Below are 21,012 nucleotides of genomic sequence, written 5' to 3'. Positions count from 1 at the left end.
CCCTCTAGTAGTGTGTCAACGTGGGGTTTGTCTACAGACATATTCCCAACGGAAATCGTCAACTCATGTAGTCCTTGATTTGGACTTTGATGTGTTTCTACTAAGAAAAATATATCAGATACCTTCAAAATCTCCTCTAGACGGCCAGGGTGTGTCCATAGTGCACTATTACAGTTCCATACAGTCATCCTAATTTTATTATCTGCCACATCGGCCACATGCCATCAATTGGCAATGCGATAATTCATTATCACTCGCATGGTTGTTAGGTACGGTACGGATACCATACATATATAACGTATTAATACGCGTATAATACCTCCCAATTTAAAAATACGTTAAATACGTTTTGTAATATTTTAAATACTTATAAAATACATAAAATACGTATTTTACGTATAGTACGTAAAATACTTCTAGAATTTGAAAATTATTTACATTTCAAGAAAATATTTGTAATATTGTAAAAAGCACACACTATCTGTAGTCGCTGGATATGTAAACCCCCGTTTTGAAACCATCTCCTCAAAACAAAAAATAGGCTCCTTGTTATGCCCTTGTTTGGCATTTCTTACCATCAATGAGTTTAGTGAAACCACATCTCACACCACTAGAGTGTTAAACAAGTAGTGCGCAATCGACAATAACCCACCATTCACATACATGTTGACTATTGTGTTATCAACAAGGACATCTTTTTCAAAACCTATTTTGACGATGTCGGCATGTATTTCTCGGTCTTTTTGTCTATCTCTCAAGCTTCCACAAGCTTTCAACCCACAAGACAATGAAAATGCATGTGGCAAGAGGCAACAATGTTTCCTCATCTTTTCAAAGCAATCCAATGCCTCTTGAGTCCTTATTATGTGTCATGATATGGCAAGACTCGAACCCATGACCTTATGGTATATGGGTCGAGCTCTTAACCATCACACCATCTATTGTAATTCATAGGATATTATTTTCATTTATGTTTTATTATAAGAAAGTAATGTATATTCCAGATTTCTCTGGAACATTCTAGAAGTTTCAGGATTACTCCTGACAACACTATAAAAGAAGGCACTAGGCGTTATGTTGAACCAAATTGGTTCAACGCCAGTCTTAAGCCTCTCAGCCGCTTGTACTTATCTTTTCAAATAATATATTAGCTGTTGTCATCATCTTTCTCTCTCTCATCCTCGCTATCTCTCTCTCTCTCCTCTTCTCAATTCCTCTCTCGGGAATCTTACGCAATCCCGTCCTCTTAGTACTAATAGTACTTCTCTTCTTAGTACTAATTCCATCTCTGCTTTAGTACTATTCCTGACAGTCTATTAGTACTATTAATACTATCAGACACTCCGAAGGGAAGAATAGACTCGGTTTTAGTACAAGCGATGATTTGATTTACCTGTCTTCTTGGCCTATGGGGACAATTGATGGCGATATGCCTTGGTCCACCGCAATAAAGAGATAATCGATTGGCACGTCGTCGTTGCTTTTCTTCTTCCGATAACGGGCCGTGTTGACGCATGGTGTCGATCTCCATCGGTGTCGGAATATTGGCTTGAGGTACATCGCGTGCAAACGGTTTAGCCGTTACTGAGGCGTATGTGGGTTCCGGCCAAGAGCGTGGTATTTGTAACTGACGCTCCGAACGCCGTTTGAAAAGGCGGTTGTCACATCAGACCGCTCGACTGATTGCCTCCGTAAGCGACTTTGGTTCTTCGGGGAAGGTTAAAAGCAGATCTTTGACATCATTGCGCAAGCCGTAGCCAAACTGCTTCATGAGGGCCTGATCATCCCAGGGAATATCTGAGGCGAGTAGATGGAAATCCGCCGCGTAGGCAGAGGCTGGACGATCGCCTTGACGCAATCTTCGGATCTTCTTCATCGTCGTCCTGATGCTGTCAGTATCTCCAAAGCAGGATTTAAACTCACCAATAAAATATTCAAAGTTATTAAGCAAGGGTGATTGTTTTTCTAGAAGCTGAGCGAACCATGCCAAGGCAGAGCCGCTAAGTAACGTGCCTATTAGGCCGACTCGAGACGCATCAGTGGGATATCGGGAAGGATGCATCTGGATGACTAAGCGTACCTGATTAAGGAATCCCCAGAATTGCGATCGCGTTCCATCAAATTTCACAGGAAGTCCAATATTGGGCTCTTAAATGAAATCCTTGGGGACTTCATCCTTGTAGTTGCAACGTTGCTTCGAGTTGTTGTACCCGTAATGCTAACTCCCCATGTTGTTGTTGCGTTTGTTGTTTTTCGAGAGCGATTTGTTGCAGATCCCCTATCAACCGTTGGTTTTCTTGTTCCAGAGCAACAAACTTTTCTTTTAGGCATTGTAACTCGGAGAAAACGGATTCATATTCTTGGGCGCTAACAGTAGCCATAGTATAGGGAAAAGGGTAGGAGGAAAGGAAAAATTGGTTCAAACTGTCAGGAATAGTACTAAAGCAGAGATTGAATTAGTACTAAGAAGAGAAGTACTATTAGTACTAAGAGGACGGGACTGCGTAAGATTCCCGAGAGAGGAAGTGAGAAGAGGAGAGAGAGAGAGATAGCGAGGATGAGAGAGAGAAAGATGATGACAATAGCTAATATATTATGTGAAAAGATAACTACAAGCGGCTGAGAGGCTTAAGACTGGCGTTGAACCAATTTGGTTCAACATAACACCTAGTGCCTTCTTTTATAGTGTTGTCAAGAGTAATCCTGAAACTTCTAGAATGTTCCAGAGAAATCTGGAATATACATTACTTTCTTATAATAAAACATAAAAAAAAAAATATCTTATGAATTACAATAGATGGTGTGATGGTTAAGAGCTTGACCCATATACCATAAGGTCATGGGTTCGAGTCTTGCCATGTCAGGAATAGCACTAAAGCAGAGATGGAATTAGTACTAAGAAGAGAAGTACTATTAGTACTAAGAGGACGGGACTGCGTAAGATTCCCGAGAGAGAAAGAGAGATAGCGAGGATGAGAGAGAGAAAGACGATGACAATAGCTAAATATATTATGTGAAAAGATAAGTACAAGCGGCTGAGAGGCTTAAGATTGGCGTTGAACCAATTTGGTTCAACATAACACCTAGTGCCTTCTTTTATAGTGTTGTCAGGAGTAATCCTGAAACTTCTAGAATGTTTCAGAGAAATCTGGAATATACATTACTTTCTTATAATAAAACATAAAAAATAAAAAAAAACCTATGAATTACAATAGATGGTGTGATGGTTAAGAGCTCGACCCATATACCATAAGGTCATGGGTTCGAGTCTTGCCATGTCAGGAATAGCACTAAAGCAGAGATGGAATTAGTACTAAGAAGAGAAGTACTATTAGTACTAAGAGGACGGGATTGCGTAAGATTCCCGAGAGAGGAAGTGAGAAGAGGAGAGAGATAGCGAGGATGAGAGAGAGAAAGATGATGACAACAGCTAATATTTTATGTGAAAAGATAAGTACAAGCGACTGAGAGGCTTAAGACTGGCGTTGAACCAATTTGGTTCAACATAACGCCTAGTGCCTTCTTTTATAGTGTTGTCAGGAGTAATCCTGAAACTTCTAGAATGTTCCAGAGAAATTTGGAATATACATTACTTTCTTATAGTAAAACATAAATGAAAATAATATCCTATGAATTACAATAGATGGTGTGATGGTTAAGAGCTCGACCCATATACCATAAGGTCATGGGTTCGTGTCTTGCCATATCATGACATTATGTCCATGTTCAGCATATCCCGATTCCCGCCATGAGTGATCTCCATGAAACTATATCTCGAACCAAATTTCTCTCAAACATTTCTTGTGCTTCATTTAATGCACCACAAGAGCTTCTATTTCTAACCCTTTCTTTGCAACCTCGACATGAATTTCTTTACACTTGGCTAGAGATCCTACATTGGAACAAGCTTTCAATAGACCCACCAATGTGATTCCATTCATTGAGATACCCTCACATTGCATTTGGTCAAAGAAATAGAATGCATTCTAACAAGAAAATTTAGAGCAAAAACCTTAACAAGACATAACATCAAATATTGCAAGGTCCATGAAAGTAAATGAAGGTAAAAAAGAACCACATGATGAAAATTTTACTTTAATAAAATACGATATTGATACAACTCTAACTATGTCCAATGTATCAAAATGGAGCTTAGATCAAAGACAAGTAACATAAGGTTATTGAGCTTAATAATAACGTATAGAAATTAGAAGTATTTGTCTTCAGATCTGGTCCTCATCACCATCTTCATCATCAGATTTTGTGTTAGTTGATGACATCAACACTTGTTCTTCGTCCATAAGATCATCATAATTAGTATGAACTGCTTCTTCTATTGCATTGACATTATCTTGATCTTCTAGTGGTAAAGAAGCAAATGTACTTGATCGTGTTATTCTCCTATTATAAGAAGACCGCTCATCATCTCTTCTTGGCCTTTGCCTTCGTATTCGATTAGTAGGGACTCCATCGCTTGATGTTGTCATATGTGATGTTGTCATGCTCCTTGTCCTTCTTCTCAAGCTCATTGTTTCTTGAAAATAAGTTTCATAGAATTCTCTATCCATATCATTTTCATGGCTAATAGATGGAATATCAGGAGTCTTAGAGACATCTATCTCATTTGGATTCACCTGCAAACAAGTTTATAAAAGCTTTAACTTCTAAGTATCACAAACTAGTGTGTCGATGGCAGAAACTAATTATTAGTACTTAAGAATATTGAGGAATATAAATTATAAAAAGAATGAATAAAACAATACCTGCATTGGAGATGCATTCACAGTCTCAAACTTGCGAACTAGTCGTAAGTTCTCTCGCACATATACCAATTGTTCAAGTTGTGCTACCTTTAGTCTGTTTCTATTTTTTGTATGTGCGAGAGCATGTGCATTCCAATTCCTTTCCGCTGCCCCAGAAGAGCAATCCTAATAAAAAGTAAAATATGAAATAAAATGTAGTACACAAAAGTGAACTATTTCAGAACTTAACTATAAAATTGATCATTTTTTCAACACTTGACACTTGGGATAATATGCGAACAACTAATGCTTGGAGCTTTGGAGTTCTTCCACCAAAATTTTCCCACCAAGTGACTGGCGTCATCATAGATCTCTCCTCACGTGCTAATGCATAACTAAATGTCCCTGTACCATTCCGATATTCATGCAATTCACGAAATAAGATATCACATTCAAGTGTCGAGTACAATTTTTCCACATAACTCATCCATGCATCCATTAACTCAGGGTTAATAAATGTAGCCTCCTCTCTCCATATCGGATGTAACAAATGAGCTACAAGGTGGATTGGCCTCTTGAACCATTTCCATCGTATAGCAAATAACTTCAAAACATCCTCATACCTAAAAGGGTTTTACAAATGAATCAATCTTAAAACATGAACAAACAATTGAAGGTTTAATTTTAGGAAACCATAACAAATTAAAATAAATATGAAACTTACTTGGATTTGTGGGGGATGTTTTCTTCCACTCCTTTTGCTAAAATATCTTTGCTTCTTCGCATAAACTCATATAACAATCCAATAGTGGATCCCTCCCTATCAGTAAGTCGTAAAACACTATACAATGGTGCCATTAGGGTCAAAACAACTTGAAACGAGGACTCAGTAGTAGGACCAAGGATGTAGTTCTTTACATTCATTGCATCTGGCTTATTGCAATCTAACCAAGACCTCCACATGTCACTCACCACTATTTGCTCAAGAGGATGCCAAACTTTGAGCAAACGTTGTACGACAAGATACATCACACCAAACCTTGTCTTGGAAGGTCTCAAGATGGCGAGGTTACTGTGAGCCGAAAAAAATTTCCTAGCATTCCTCTTCTTGCAAAAAAAACATACAATAGTATTTGCTTCCATCATAATACTTTTCATCCAAGGCAACTGACCAATGTCCTCCAAAAGCAGATCCAAAGAATGTGTTGCACATGGAGTCCAAACAATATTAGGGAACTCTGATTCTAGCAAAGACCCCATGCAGACACAACTAGATGCATTGTCTGAAATGACTTGGACCACATTTTCCTTACCAACCTCTCTAATTGCCTCTGAAATTCTTTCAGCTAACCAAGAGCTATTAGCTATTGGTGTTGTATTAGCATGGCTGCAATCAATGGACTTGAGGAACATTGTCCCATACCAAGATGATACGAGGACATTTACAAGTTGCCTATGAGAAACATCAACCCATCCATCTGTTAGTATAGAACAACCATACTTGGGCCATAATCCTCTTACCCTTTCTAACTTTCCTTGCAAGGATATAACCTCATTTTTCAAGCCTTTCGTCCTCATGTAATTATATGTGACTCCACTATGTTTCTCTCCAATTGTAGAGAAAGCTTCTAACATGTTCCGCCAACATGGTTTCTTTAGTAGATTAAATGACAAATTTGCTTCAATGATACATCTCACGTTCGTAACATTTGCATGTTGTTTCCTTTGCATTTGTAACACATGTCCTTTACGCAATGATTGTTGTTTCGTTATCATTGCTGGTGAATATGGTTGGTGACTACCACCACCCATACATGACATGCTTTCACTTTCCCCAACAAAGGTACATGAGCTTGAGGTAGAAACACCTAAAAGAGAAAACATTTCAAGATAAATCATTTACAATTATTTGGCCATTATTAATGATGACACCTAATGTAGGCTCTTGTCAATACCTTGTTCAGGCAACTATATCTTCTTCTCCACCAATTGTTTGAGTTCCACAATTACCATATAAAGATGTGAGGTCAATCAAGAATTCCTTGGGAACATTGATACATTTCGTTACTCCATGGCTAGGTTTTCCGATTAAATGAGCAATCATTCGTGTTGCTGACCCGTCCATATGTTTGTTGCAAAATTTACAATTACAACTTCTATTTCCTCTCTAACTTCTTGTGACATTGAAACAATAGATATCCCAATATTTGTTCTTAATAGCGGGCATTTTCCTAAGTCTTTATGTTCTACAAATCAATAGAATATAGATATTTAGAAAATACTAAATTAGTGGGTCTATTAATATGTGATACATACTACATCTTATACAGTTTTCAATAGATTTTCAAAAGAATAGATGTTTGTAGATACATTTTCCTATGTGTATTCTTGCCTACCATAGCTACTCATATCCTTGGGCTCCACTTTCATATTAACCTTCATGTTCATGGCTGGTGAAAACATAATTTAAAACCAATTAAACGAAATACATGATTGAGATGCACAAGCTATGAATGCCATGTGAAATACTCTAACTGAAACTAATTGAAGCTTAATTGAATTACCCTCCCCTTCCAATGGCTGCTCTTTGGGTACTCAATTACTAATAAACTAACCAAGACTAGAACTTAAATTCATACTAAGACTAGAACTGAAAAAACAATATTGAAAAGAGAAGACTACAACATTTTGAAAAGAATAAATATTTGTAGATACATTTTTCTCTGTGTATTCTTGCCTACCATAGCTACTCATATCCTTGGGCTGCACTTTCATATTAACCTTCATGTTCATGGCAAGTGGAAAACATAATTTAAAACCAATTTAGCGAAATACATGATTGGGCTGCACAAGCTATGAATGCCATGTGAAATACTCTAACTGAAACTAATTGAAGCTTAACTGAATTAACCTCCCCTTTCCATGGCTGCTCTTTGGGTACTCAATTACTAATAAACTAACCAAGACTAGAACTTACATTCATACTAAGACTAGAACTGAAAAGAGAATATTGAAAAGAGAAGACTACAACATTTTCAAAAGAATAGATGTTTGTAGATACATTTTTCTGTGTGTATTCTCGCCTACCATAGCTACTCATATCCTTGGGTTGCACTTTCATATTAACCTACATGTTCATGGCAAGTGAAAAACATAATTTAAAACCAATTTAGCGAAATTCATGATTGAGCTGCACAAGCTATGAATGGCATGTTAAATACTCTAACAGAAACTAATTGAAGCTTAATTGAATTAGCCTTCCCTTTCAATGGCTGCTCTTTGGGTACTCAATTACTAATAAACTAACCAAGACTAGAACTTAAATTCATACTAAGACTAGAACTGAAAAGAGAAAATTGAAAAGAGAAGACTACAACATTTTCAATAGAATAGATATTTGTAGATACATTTTTCTGTGTGTATTTTGCCTACCATAGCTACTCATATCCTTGGGCTGCACTTTCATATTAACCTTCATGTTCATGGCTAGTGAAACCATAATTTAAAACCAATTAAACGAAATATATGATTGAGCTGCAGAAGCTATTAATGCTATGTCAAATACTCTGACTGAAACTAATTGAAGCTTAATTAAATTAGCCTCCCCTTTCAATGGCTGCTCTCTGGGTACTCAATTACTAATAAACTAACCAAGACTAGAACTTAAATTCATAATAAGACTAGAACTGAAACGAGAATATTGAAAAGAGAAGACGACAACATTTTCAAAAGAATAGATGTTTGTAGATACATTTTTCTGTGTGTATTCTGTCCTACCATAGCTACTCATATCCTTGGGCTGCACTTTCATATTAACCTTCATGTTCATGGCAAGTGAAAAACATAATTTAAAACCAATTTAGCGAAATACATGATTGAGCTGCACAAACTATTAATGCCATGTGAAATACTCTAACTGAAACTAATTGAAGCTTAATTGAATTAGCCTCCGCTTTCAATGGCTGCTCTTTGGGTACTGAATTACTAATAAACTAACCAAGACTAGAACTTACATTCATACTAAGACTAGAACTGAAAAGAGAATATTGAAAAGAGAAGACTACAACATTTTCAAAAGAATAGATGTTTGTAGATACATTTTTCTGTGTGTATTCTTGCCTACCATAGCTACTCATATCCTTGGGCTGCACTTTCATATTAACTTTCATGTTCATGGCTAGTGAAAACATAATTTAAAACCAATTAAACGAAATACATGATTGAGTTGCAGAAGCTATGAATGCTATGTGAAATACTTTGACTGAAACTAATTGAGGCCTAATTAAATTAGCCTCCCCTTTCAATGGCTGCTCTTTGGGTACTCAATTACTAATAAACTAAGCAAGACTAGAACTTAAATTCATACTAAGACTAGAACTAAAAAGAGAATATTGAAAAGAGAAGACTACAACATTTTCAAAAGAATAGATGTTTGTAGATACATTTTTCTGTGTGTATTCTTGCCTACCATAGCTACTCATATCCTTGGGCTGCACTTTCATATTAACTTTCATGTTCATGGCTAGTGAAAACATAATTTAAAACCAATTAAACGAAATACATGATTGAGTTGCAGAAGCTATGAATGCTATGTGAAATACTTTGACTGAAACTAATTGAGGCCTAATTAACTTAGCCTCCCCTTTCAATGGCTGCTCTTTGGGTACTCAATTACTAATAAACTAAGCAAGACTAGAACTTAAATTCATACTAAGACTAGAACTAAAAAGAGAATATTGAAAAGAGAAGACTACAACATTTTCAAAAGAATAGATGTTGCTAGATACATTTTTCTGTGAGTATTCTTGCCTACCATAGCTAATCATATCCTTGGGGTGCACTTTCATATTAACCTGAATGTTCATGGCTAGTGAAAACATAATTTAAAACCAATTAAACGAAATACATGATTGAGCTCCACAAGCTATGAATGCCATTTAAAATACTCTAACTAAAACTAATTGAAGCTTAATTGAATTAGCCTCCCCTTTTAATGGCTTCTCTTTGGGTACTCAATTACTAATAAACTAACCAAGACTAGAAGTAAAACTCATACTAAGACTAGAACTGAAAAGAGAATATTGAAAAGAGAAGACGACAACATTTTCAAAAGAATAGATGTTTGTAGATACATTTTTCTGTGTGTATTCTCGCCTACCATAGCTACTCATATCCTTGGGTTGCACTTTCATATTAACCTTCATGTTCATGGCAAGTGAAAAACATAATTTAAAACCAATTTAGCGAAATACATGATTGAGCTGCACAAAATATTAATGCCATGTGAAATACTCTAACTGAAACTAATTGAAGCTTAACTGAATTAGCTTCCCCTTTCAATGGCTGTTCTTTGGGTACTCAATTACTAATAAACCAACCAAGACTAGAATTTAAATTCATACTCAGACTAGAACTGAAAAGAGAATATTGAAAAGAGAAGACGACAACATTTTCAAAAGAATAGATGTTTGTAGATACATTTTTCTGTGTGTATTCGGTCCTACGATAACTACTCATATCCTTGGGCTGCACTTTCATATTAACCTTCATGTTCATGGCAAGTGAAAAACATAATTTAAAACCAATTTAGCGAAATACATGATTGAGCTGCACAAACTATTAATGCCATGTGAAATACTCTAACTGAAACTAATTGAAGCTTAATTGAATTAGCCTCCGCTTTTAATGGCTGCTCTTTGGGTACTCAATTACTAATAAACTAACCAAGACTAGAACTTACATTCATACTAAGACTAGAACTGAAAAGAGAATATTGAAAAGAGAAGACTACAACATTTTCAAAAGAATAGATGTTTGTAGATACATTTTTCTGTGTGTATTCTTGCCTACCATAGCTACTCATATCCTTGGGCTGCACTTTCATATTAACTTTCATGTTCATGGCTAGTGAAAACATAATTTAAAACCAATTAAACGAAATACATGATTGAGTTGCAGAAGCTATGAATGCTATGTGAAATACTTTGACTGAAACTAATTGAGGCCTAATTAAATTAGCCTCCCCTTTCAATGGCTGCTCTTTGGGTACTCAATTACTAATAAACTAAGCAAGACTAGAACTTAAATTCATACTAAGACTAGAACTAAAAAGAGAATATTGAAAAGAGAAGACTACAACATTTTCAAAAGAATAGATGTTTGTAGATACATTTTTCTGTGTGTATTCTTGCCTACCATAGCTACTCATATCCTTGGGCTGCACTTTCATATTAACTTTCATGTTCATGGCTAGTGAAAACATAATTTAAAACCAATTAAACGAAATACATGATTGAGTTGCAGAAGCTATGAATGCTATGTGAAATACTTTGACTGAAACTAATTGAGGCCTAATTAACTTAGCCTCCCCTTTCAATGGCTGCTCTTTGGGTACTCAATTACTAATAAACTAAGCAAGACTAGAACTTAAATTCATACTAAGACTAGAACTAAAAAGAGAATATTGAAAAGAGAAGACTACAACATTTTCAAAAGAATAGATGTTGCTAGATACATTTTTCTGTGAGTATTCTTGCCTACCATAGCTAATCATATCCTTGGGGTGCACTTTCATATTAACCTGAATGTTCATGGCTAGTGAAAACATAATTTAAAACCAATTAAACGAAATACATGATTGAGCTCCACAAGCTATGAATGCCATTTAAAATACTCTAACTAAAACTAATTGAAGCTTAATTGAATTAGCCTCCCCTTTTAATGGCTTCTCTTTGGGTACTCAATTACTAATAAACTAACCAAGACTAGAAGTAAAACTCATACTAAGACTAGAACTGAAAAGAGAATATTGAAAAGAGAAGACGACAACATTTTCAAAAGAATAGATGTTTGTAGATACATTTTTCTGTGTGTATTCTCGCCTACCATAGCTACTCATATCCTTGGGTTGCACTTTCATATTAACCTTCATGTTCATGGCAAGTGAAAAACATAATTTAAAACCAATTTAGCGAAATACATGATTGAGCTGCACAAAATATTAATGCCATGTGAAATACTCTAACTGAAACTAATTGAAGCTTAACTGAATTAGCTTCCCCTTTCAATGGCTGTTCTTTGGGTACTCAATTACTAATAAACCAACCAAGACTAGAATTTAAATTCATACTCAGACTAGAACTGAAAAGAGAATATTGAAAAGAGAAGACGACAACATTTTCAAAAGAATAGATGTTTGTAGATACATTTTTCTGTGTGTATTCGGTCCTACGATAACTACTCATATCCTTGGGCTGCACTTTCATATTAACCTTCATGTTCATGGCAAGTGAAAAACATAATTTAAAACCAATTTAGCGAAATACATGATTGAGCTGCACAAACTATTAATGCCATGTGAAATACTCTAACTGAAACTAATTGAAGCTTAATTGAATTAGCCTCCGCTTTTAATGGCTGCTCTTTGGGTACTCAATTACTAATAAACTAACCAAGACTAGAACTTACATTCATACTAAGACTAGAACTGAAAAGAGAATATTGAAAAGAGAAGACTACAACATTTTCAAAAGAATAGATGTTTGTAGATACATTTTTCTGTGTGTATTCTTGCCTACCATAGCTACTCATATCCTTGGGCTGCACTTTCATATTAACTTTCATGTTCATGGCTAGTGAAAACATAATTTAAAACCAATTAAACGAAATACATGATTGAGTTGCAGAAGCTATGAATGCTATGTGAAATACTTTGACTGAAACTAATTGAGGCCTAATTAAATTAGCCTCCCCTTTCAATGGCTGCTCTTTGGGTACTCAATTACTAATAAACTAAGCAAGACTAGAACTTAAATTCATACTAAGACTAGAACTAAAAAGAGAATATTGAAAAGAGAAGACTACAACATTTTCAAAAGAATAGATGTTTGTAGATACATTTTTCTGTGTGTATTCTTGCCTACCATAGCTACTCATATCCTTGGGCTGCACTTTCATATTAACTTTCATGTTCATGGCTAGTGAAAACATAATTTAAAACCAATTAAACGAAATACATGATTGAGTTGCAGAAGCTATGAATGCTATGTGAAATACTTTGACTGAAACTAATTGAGGCCTAATTAACTTAGCCTCCCCTTTCAATGGCTGCTCTTTGGGTACTCAATTACTAATAAACTAAGCAAGACTAGAACTTAAATTCATACTAAGACTAGAACTAAAAAGAGAATATTGAAAAGAGAAGACTACAACATTTTCAAAAGAATAGATGTTGCTAGATACATTTTTCTGTGAGTATTCTTGCCTACCATAGCTAATCATATCCTTGGGGTGCACTTTCATATTAACCTGAATGTTCATGGCTAGTGAAAACATAATTTAAAACCAATTAAACGAAATACATGATTGAGCTCCACAAGCTATGAATGCCATTTAAAATACTCTAACTAAAACTAATTGAAGCTTAATTGAATTAGCCTCCCCTTTTAATGGCTTCTCTTTGGGTACTCAATTACTAATAAACTAACCAAGACTAGAAGTAAAACTCATACTAAGACTAGAACTGAAAAGAGAATATTGAAAAGAGAAGACGACAACATTTTCAAAAGAATAGATGTTTGTAGATACATTTTTCTGTGTGTATTCTCGCCTACCATAGCTACTCATATCCTTGGGTTGCACTTTCATATTAACCTTCATGTTCATGGCAAGTGAAAAACATAATTTAAAACCAATTTAGCGAAATACATGATTGAGCTGCACAAAATATTAATGCCATGTGAAATACTCTAACTGAAACTAATTGAAGCTTAACTGAATTAGCTTCCCCTTTCAATGGCTGTTCTTTGGGTACTCAATTACTAATAAACCAACCAAGACTAGAATTTAAATTCATACTCAGACTAGAACTGAAAAGAGATTATTGAAAAGAGAAGACTACAACATTTTCAAAAGAATAGATGTTTGTAGATACATTTTTCTGTGTGTATTCGGTCCTACGATAACTACTCATATCCTTGGGCTGCACTTTCATATTAACCTTCATGTTCATGGCAAGTGAAAAACATAATTTAAAACCAATTTAGCGAAATACATGATTGAGCTGCACAAACTATTAATGCCATGTGAAATACTCTAACTGAAACTAATTGAAGCTTAATTGAATTAGCCTCCGCTTTTAATGGCTGCTCTTTGGGTACTCAATTACTAATAAACTAACCAAGACTAGAACTTACATTCATACTAAGACTAGAACTGAAAAGAGAATATTGAAAAGAGAAGACTACAACATTTTCAAAAGAATAGATGTTTGTAGATACATTTTTCTGTGTGTATTCTTGCCTACCATAGCTACTCATATCCTTGGGCTGCACTTTCATATTAACTTTCATGTTCATGGCTAGTGAAAACATAATTTAAAACCAATTAAACGAAATACATGATTGAGTTGCAGAAGCTATGAATGCTATGTGAAATACTTTGACTGAAACTAATTGAGGCCTAATTAAATTAGCCTCCCCTTTCAATGGCTGCTCTTTGGGTACTCAATTACTAATAAACTAAGCAAGACTAGAACTTAAATTCATACTAAGACTAGAACTGAAAAGAGAATATTGAAAAGAGAAGACTACAACATTTTCAAAAGAATAGATGTTTCTAGATACATTTTTCTGTGAGTATTCTTGCCTACCATAGCTAATCATATCCTTGGGGTGCACTTTCATATTAACCTGAATGTTCATGACTAGTGAAAACATAATTTAAAACCAATTAAACGAAATACATGATTGAGCTCCACAAGCTATGAATGCCATGTAAAATACTCTAACTAAAACTAATTGAAGCTTAATTGAATTAGCCTCCCCTTTCAATGGCTGCTCTTTGGGTACTCAATTACTAATAAACTAACCAAGACTAGAACTAAAACTCATACTAAGACTAGAACTGAAAAGAGAATATTGAAAAGAGAAGACGACAACATTTTCAAAAGAATAGATGTTTGTAGATACATTTTTCTGTGTGTATTCTTGCCTACCATAGCTACTCATATCCTTGGGTTGCACTTTCATATTAACCTTCATGTTCATGGCAAGTGAAAAACATATTTTAAAACCAATTTAGCGAAATACATGATTAAGCTGCACAAACTATAAAGGCCATGTGAGATACTCTAACTGAAACTAATTGAAGCTTAAGTGAATTACCCTCCCCTTTCAATGGCTGCTCTTTGGGTACTCAATTACTAATAAACTAACCAAGACTAGAACTTAAATTCATACTAAGACTAGAACTGAAAAGAGAAAATTGAAAAGAGAAGACTACAACATTTTCAAAAGAATAGATGTTTGTAGATACATTTTTTTCTGTGTATTCTTGCCTACCATAGCTACTCATATCCTTGGGTTAGACCTTCATATTAACCTTCATGTTCATGGCATGTGAAAAACATAATTTAAAACCAATTTAGCGAAATACACGATTGAGCTGCACAAACTATTAATGCCATGTGAAATACTCTAACTGAAACTAATTGAAGCTTAACTGAATTAGCTTCCCCTTTCAATGGTTGCTCTTTGGGTAGTCCATTACTAATAAACTAACCAAGACTAGAACTTAAATTCATACTAAGACTAGAACTGAAAAGAGAATATTGAAAAGAGAAGACTACAACATTTTCAAAAGAATAGATGTTTGTATATACATTTTTCTGTGTGTATTCTCGCCTACCATAGCTACTCATATCCTTGGGTTGCACTTTCATATTAACCTTCCTGTTCATGGCAAGTGAAAAACATAATTTAAAACCACTTTAGCGAAATACATGATTGAGCTGCACAAGCTATGAATGGCATGTTAAATACTCTAACTGAAACTAATTGAAGCTTAATTGAATTAGCCTCCCCTTTTAATGGCTGCTCTTTGGGTACTCAATTACTAATAAACTAACCAAGACTAGAACTTAAATTCATACTAAGACTAGAACTAAAAAGAGAATATTGAAAAGAGAAGACTACAACATTTTCAAAAGAATAGAAGTTTCTAGATACATTTATCTGTGAGTATTCTTGCCTACCATAGCTCATCATATCCTTGGGCTGCACTTTCATATTAACCTGAATGTTCATGGCTAGTGAAAACATAATTTAAAACAAATTAAACGAAATACATGATTGAGCTCCACAATCTATGAATGCCATGTAAAATACTCTAACTAAAACTAATTGAAGCTTAATTGAATTAGCCTCCCCTTTTAATGGCTGCTCTTTGGGTAGTCAATTACTAATAAACCAACCAAGACTAGAACTTAAATTCATACTCAGACTAGAACTGAAAAGAGAATATTGAAAAGAGAAGACTACAACATTTTCAAAAGAATAGATGTTTGTAGATACATTTTTCTGTGTGTATTCTGTCCTACTATAGCTACTCATATCCTTGGGCTGCACTTTCATATTAACCTTCATGTTCATGGCAAGTGAGAAACATAATTTAAAACCAATTTAGCGAAATACATGATTGAGCTGCACAAACTATTAATGCCATGTGAAATACTCTAACTGAAACTAATTGAAGCTTAATTGAATTAGCGTCCGCTTTCAATGGCTGCTCTTTGGGTACTCAATTACTAATAAACTAACCAAGACTAGAACTTACATTCATACTAAGACTAGAACTGAAAACAGAATATTGAAAAGAGAAGACTACAACATTTTCAAAAGAATAGATGTTTGTAGATACATTTTTCTGTGTGTATTCTTGCCTACCATAGCTACTCATATCCTTGGGCTGCACTTTCATATTAACTTTCATGTTCATGGCTAGTGAAAACATAATTTAAAACCAATTAAACGAAATACATGATTGAGTTGCAGAAGCTATGAATGCTATGTGAAATACTTTGACTGAAACTAATTGAGGCCTAATTAAATTAGCCTCCCCTTTCAATAGCTGCTCTTTGGGTACTCAATTACTAATAAACTAAGCAAGACTAGAACTTAAATTCATACTAAGACTAGAACTAAAAAGAGAATATTGAAAAGAGAAGACTACAACATTTTCAAAAGAATAGATGTTTCTAGATACATTTTTCTGTGAGTATTCTTGCCTACCATAGCTAATCATATCCTTGGGGTGCACTTTCATATTAACCTGAATGTTCATGGCTAGTGAAAACATAATTTAAAACCAATTAAACGAAATACATGATTGAGCTCCACAAGCTATGAATGCCATGTAAAATACTCTAACTAAAACTAATTGAAGCTTAATTGAATTAGCCTCCCCTTTTAATGGCTGCTCTTTGGGTACTCAATTACTAATAAACTAACCAAGACTAGAAGTAAAACTCATACTAAGACTAGAACTGAAAAGAGAATATTGAAAAGAGAAGACGACAACATTTTCAAAAGAATAGATGTTTGTAGATACATTTTTCTGTGTGTATTCTCGCCTACCATAGCTACTCGTATCCTTGGGTTGCACTTTCATATTAACCTTCATGTTCATGGCAAGTGAAAAACATAATTTAAAACCAATTTAGCGAAATACATGATTGAGCTGCACAAAATATTAATGCCATGTGAAATACTCTAACTGAAACTAATTGAAGCTTAACTGAATTAGCTTCCCCTTTCAATGGCTGTTCTTTGGGTAGTCAATTACTAATAAACCAACCAAGACTAGAATTTAAATTCATACTGAGACTAGAACTGAAAAGATAATATTGAAAAGAGAAGAGTATAACATTTTAAAAAGAATAGATGTTGGTAGATACATTTTTCTGTGTGTATTCGGTCCTACGATAACTACTCATATCCTTGGGCTACACTTTCATATTAACCTTCATGTTCATGGCAAGTGAAAAACATAATTTAAAACCAATTTAGCGAAATACATGATTGAGCTGCACAAACTATTAATGCCATGTGAAATACTCTAACTGAAACTAATTGAACCTTAATTGAATTAGCCTCCGCTTTCAATGGCTGCTCTCTGGGTACTGAATTACTAATAAACTAACCAAGACTAGAACTTACATTCATACTAAGACTAGAACTGAAAAGAGAATATTGAAAAGAGAAGACTACAACATTTTCAAAAGAATAGATGTTTCTAGATACATTTTTCTGTGTGTATTCTTGCCTACCATAGCTACTCATATCCTTGGGCTGCACTTTCATATTAACTTTCATGTTCATGGCTAGTGAAAACATAATTTAAAACCAATTAAACGAAATACATGATTGAGCTGTAGAAGCTATGAATGCTATGTGAAAAACTTTGACTGCAACTAATTGAGGCCTAATTAAATTAGCCTCCCCTTTCAATGGCTGCTCTTTGGGTACTCAATTACTAATAAACTAACCAAGACTAGAACTAAAACTCATACTAAGACTAGAACTGAAAAGAGAATATTGAAAACAGAAGACGACAACATTTTCAAAAGAATAGATGTTTGTAGATACATTTTGCTGTGTGTATTCTTGCCTACCATAACTACTCATATCCTTGGGTTGCACTTTCAAATTAACCTTCATGTTCATGCCAAGTGAAAAACATAATTTAAAACCACTTTAGTGAAATACATGATTGAGGTGCACAAAATATCAATGCCATGTGAAATACTCTAACTGAAACTAATTGAAGCTTAACTGAATTAGCTTCCCCTTTCAATGGATGTTCTTTGGGTAGTCAATTACTAATAAACTAACCAAGACTAGAACTTAAATTCATACTAAGACTAGAACTGAAAAGAGAATATTGAAAAGAGAAGACTACAACATTTTCAAATGAATAGATGTGTGTAGATACATTTTTCTGTGTGTATTCTCGCCTACCATAGCTACTCATATCCTTGGGTTGCACTTTCATATTAACCTTCATGTTCATGGCAAGTGAAAAACATAATTTAAAACCAATTTAGTGAAATACATGATAGAGCTGCACAAAATATTAATGCCATGTGAAATACTCTAACTGAAACTAATTGAAGCTTAACTGAATTAGCTTCCCCTTTCAATGGTTGTTCTTTGGGTAGTCAATTACTAATAAACCAACCAAGACTAGAACTTAAATTCATACTAAGACTAGAACTGAAAAGAGAATATTGAAAAGAGAAGACTACAACATTTTCAAAAGAATAGATGTTTCTAGATACATTTTTCTGTGAGTATTCTTGCCTACCATAGCTAATCATATCCTTGGGGTGCACTTTCATATTAACCTGAATGTTCATGGCTAGTGAAAACATAATTTAAAACCAATTAAACGAAATACATGATTGAGCTCCACAAGCTATGAATGCCATGTAAAATACTCTAACTAAAACTAATTGAAGCTTAATTGAATTAGCCTCCCCTTTTAATGGCTGCTCTTTGGGTACTCAATTACTAATAAACTAACCAAGACTAGAAGTAAAACTCATACTAAGACTAGAACTTAAAAGAGAATATTGAAAAGAGAAGACGACAACATTTTCAAAAGAATAGATGTTTGTAGATACATTTTTCTGTGTGTATTCTCGCCTACCATAGCTACTCATATCCTTAGGTTGCACTTTCATATTAACCTTCATGTTCATGGCAAGTGAAAAACATAATTTAAAACCAATTTAGTGAAATACATGATAGAGCTGCACAAAATATTAATGGCATGTGAAATACTCTAACTGAAACTAATTGAAGCTTAACTGAATTAGCTTCCCCTTTCAATGGCTGTTCTTTGGGTAGTCAATTACTAATAAACCAACCAAGACTAGAACTTAAATTCATACTAAGACTAGAACTGAAAAGAGAATATTGAAAAGAGAAGACAACAACATTTTCAAAAGAATAGATGTTTGTAGATACATTTTTCTGTGTGTATTTTGTCCTACCATAGCTACTCATATCCTTGGGCTACACTTTCATATTAACCTTCATGTTCATGGCTAGTGAAAACATAATTTAAAACCAATTAAACGAAATTAATGATTGAGCTGCAGAAGCTATGAATGCTATGTGAAATACTCTGACTAAAACTAATTGAAGCTTAATTAAATTAGCCTCCCCTTTCAATGGCTGCTCTTTGGGTACGCAATTACTAATAAAATAACCAAGACTAGAACTTAAATTCATACTAAGACTAGAACTGAAAAGAGAATATTGAAAAGAGAAGACTACAACATTTTCAAAAGAATAGATGTTTGTAGATACATTTCTCTGTGTGTATTCTTGCCTACCATAGCTACTCATATCCTTGGGTTGCACTTTCATATTAACCTTCATGTTCATGGCAAGTGAAAAACATAATTTAAAACCAATTTAGCGAAATACATGATTGAGCTGCACAAACTATTAATGCCATGTGAAATACTCTAACTGAAACTAATTGAAGCTTAATTGAATTAGCCTCCCCTTTCAATGGCTGCTCTTTGGGTACTCAATTACTAATAAACTAACCAAGACTAGAACTTACATTCATACTAAGACTAGAACTGAAAAGAGAATATTGAAAAGAGAAGACTACAACATTTTCAAAAGAATAGATGTTTCTAGATACATTTTTCTGTGAGTATTCTTGCCTCCCATAGCTAATCATATCCTTGGGCTGCACTTTCAGATTAACCTGAATGTTCATGGCTAGTGAAAACATAATTTAAAACCAATTAAACGAAATACATGATTGAGCTCCACAAGCTATGAATGCCATGTAAAATACTCTAACTAAAACTAATTGAAGCTTAATTGAATTAGCCTCCCCTTTCAATGGCTGCTCTTTGGGTACTCAATTACTAATAAACTAACCAAGACTAGAACTAAAACTCATACTAAGACTAGAACTTAAAAGAGAATATTGAAAAGAGAAGACGACAACATTTTCAAAAGAATAGATGTTTGTAGATACATTTTTCTGTGTGTATTCTTGCCTACCATAGCTACTCATATCCTTGGGTTGCACTTTCATATTAACTTTCATGTTCATGGGTAGTGAAAACATAATGTAAAACCAATTAAACGAAATACATGATTGAGCTGCAGAAGCTATGAATGCTATGTGAAATACTTTGACTGAAACTAATTGAGGCCTAATTAAATTAGTCTCCCCTTTCAATGGCTGCTCTTTGGGTACTCAATTACTAATAAACTAACCAAGACAAGAACTTAAATTCATACTAAGACTAGAACTAAAAAGAGAATATTGAAAAGAGAAGACGCCAACATTTTCAAAAGAATAGATGTTTCTAGATACATTTTTCTGTGAGTATTCTTGCCTACCATAGCTAATCATATCCTTGGGGTGCACTTTCATATTAACCTGAATGTTCATGGCT

General features: G+C 34.3%; 1 protein-coding gene across 1 annotated transcript; it reads right to left on the bottom strand.

Annotated features, from left to right (window-relative positions):
- Window positions 1-4,223: 4,223 nt before the first annotated feature.
- LOC147849910 (uncharacterized) lies at window positions 4,224-6,096 on the bottom strand. Its single transcript, XM_087337280.1, has 4 exons — window positions 5,467-6,096; window positions 5,026-5,365; window positions 4,764-4,928; window positions 4,224-4,634 (listed from the first exon to the last, which is right to left on the bottom strand). Exons 1-4 carry the CDS (start codon window positions 6,000-6,002, stop codon window positions 4,224-4,226), a joined length of 1,452 nt encoding a protein of 483 aa, XP_087193406.1. The 5' UTR covers window positions 6,003-6,096.
- Between the last annotated feature and the right edge of the window lie 14,916 nt (window positions 6,097-21,012).

This window comes from Azolla caroliniana, unplaced genomic scaffold, assembly GCF_043228905.1.
Source record: "Azolla caroliniana isolate FFs.n. ecotype wild unplaced genomic scaffold, voAzoCaro1.0.p SCAF_22, whole genome shotgun sequence".
Classification (NCBI taxonomy): Eukaryota; Viridiplantae; Streptophyta; class Polypodiopsida; order Salviniales; family Salviniaceae; genus Azolla; species Azolla caroliniana.
Note: the sequence above shows the minus strand (reverse complement) of the source record. Positions and strands in the feature narration are given on the sequence as shown.

Bases quoted from the DNA above. Each gene is read 5' to 3' on its own strand.
- LOC147849910 (XM_087337280.1), bottom strand. From the start codon at position 6,002: ATGGGGTCTTTGCTAGAATCAGAGTTCCCTAATATTGTTTGGACTCCA. The intron at 4,929-5,025 runs GTGTCAAGTGTT...ACTTTTTATTAG, and splicing joins TTGTTCGCATATTATCCCAA to GATTGCTCTTCTGGGGCAGC. The intron at 4,635-4,763 runs GTATTGTTTTAT...ACTTGTTTGCAG, and splicing joins TGAATGCATCTCCAATGCAG to GTGAATCCAAATGAGATAGA.